Raw genomic sequence first — 1,843 nt, 5'->3', positions numbered from 1 at the left:
AAACTCTAACCAAAAACAGAGGAATCCCCTTCATTAGTATCCCCCGAAAAAAGGAAAAACAAAACAAAACAAATGGTAAAGCATTGGGTGCCCCATCTATGCAATCCAATTCTAAAATGCACATGCAATCAGTTTTGAGGGGTAGGCTCTCCCTTGTGTTGCAGCATCCAATCTCTTCTGTCTATATTTTATTTTCTAATTTGTATTGGAAACACTTAGTTGAATCTATTAGGTTTTTAAAATGCAAAAGCTTTCATAATATATTGAGAGTGCATCTCCAAAATCACAATTTTGCTAAGTCATTAGATAATTATGTAATAAATCGTCAAATAACCAATAAAGGAGAATTAATGAAACAGAATTCTACAACAGCGAGAAAAAGGAGGGGGTGGGGAGGCTGACGTAAAAACGCTTAAATTAGTTCAGCCATTCTTGCTGGCAATTAACTTGAAATCTAATAAACACTAATTTCATCAAAACTTGCAGACCCCGGAACATCAGCTGAAAGCTACATTTGCAAAGTAAAGCCATACGTACCTGAACAAGTCCTAACTCGTTATCATCGTCATCCAATCCAGATTTCTCTAAATAGCACACGGCGAACTCCACTGACTGCTGCACAATCGCAACCAGTATCCCTTCCGCTTCCTCCACTATACCACATAAGATAGCAACAAAAAGAAAATAGATAGAAGAATGAATCATCTCGAACAACTTTCACTATTTTGCGAATTCGAAAGCAGCATATTGAAGCTACAGCAAAGAGAATCTCTCTCTCTCTCTCTCTCTCTCTCTCTCTCACACACACACACACACAAAAACAAACGCAAGCTCCACTACAAGCTCAGCTAACTACTATAAAAGCGAAACTGGCAACAAACTCTAAAACCGAAAGAGGCAACTACCGATGTTACTACAGCGAAAAGGAATAAAGAGATCGAAGTAACTAAAGAGTGTACCTGACAAAGATCGAGAGGCGGAAGCGATCGTGCATGCGAACGAACAAATCGCCTGAATCTGCGAGGCGTTCCACGATTGAAAGCGCAAGGAGGAGGAGGCGCCGCCTGTAGGCTCGACGCCACGGCGGAGGACGGAGTAGAAAGCGGTGAGCCCTGACCTGATCGTGTCATCGGACCGGAGCTTCTGGAGGAGCGACTCGCCGGAAATCGACGGCAGCTGCTGCGATTGATCGGAGAAGAGAGCCTTGGCAAGGTGTTTGAGGCTCTCCGCCATAGCCACGTCAGCACTTCAATCCAGAGAGAAAATGAAGAATTGTAGTGTGTGAAATGATTGATTGATTATTTGTAATAGAGACTAAGAGTGTGTAGAGTGTTTCAAGGGTCGAAAGAAGGAGAGAGAGGGTTTAAGGCCTTTATATATAGCGAGGTGTAGGCGGTGAAGGAGAAAGTGAAGTGAGTGATGGAGTCGTCGAGTGTGTTCAGGAAAATTTACTGGGGATTGCTTTGCCCCCAAGGGAGCATTACATTCTCAGAAATGGGTGATTCTCTTCCTTATTTTTTTTTTCCCCTCTCTTTTACATTATTCCCCAAAAAATATGAAATATTTATGCATAGTGCTATTTTTTACAACTAAATACATAATAAATACATTAAAAATTTAAGGTAAAAACTCAAGTGAAGTTGACTTCACGTGAAGTTCATACTGAAAGTCGTTAAATAATTTGACTATGACTCTCAAGTATCAACTTCACGTGAAGTCGACTGCATCTGAGTTTCCACCAAAATTTAATTGCGATGATGTTACATGACAAATTATTTTAGTAAACAAATTTAACCAAATTGATCTAATAGCTATTAAAATAATAAAAATTAATTGAAGAAAA

At 39.8% G+C, this 1,843-nt stretch overlaps 1 protein-coding gene across 1 annotated transcript in view; it reads right to left on the bottom strand.

The window, feature by feature from the left end:
- LOC107637363 (auxin transport protein BIG) overlaps window positions 1-1,472 on the bottom strand; it is a 19,910-nt gene extending 18,438 nt beyond the window's left edge. Inside the window, 2 exon segments of the mRNA XM_021122105.1 lie at window positions 538-653; window positions 960-1,472. Coding sequence (XP_020977764.1) covers window positions 538-653; window positions 960-1,233 — 390 coding nt within the window. The 5' untranslated portion in view covers window positions 1,234-1,472.

The sequence above is a fragment of the Arachis ipaensis genome, chromosome B04 (genome assembly GCF_000816755.2).
Source record: "Arachis ipaensis cultivar K30076 chromosome B04, Araip1.1, whole genome shotgun sequence".
NCBI lineage: Eukaryota > Viridiplantae > Streptophyta > Magnoliopsida > Fabales > Fabaceae > Arachis > Arachis ipaensis.
The sequence above is the reverse complement of the archived record's forward strand: the minus strand, read 5'-3'. Positions and strand labels throughout refer to the sequence as shown.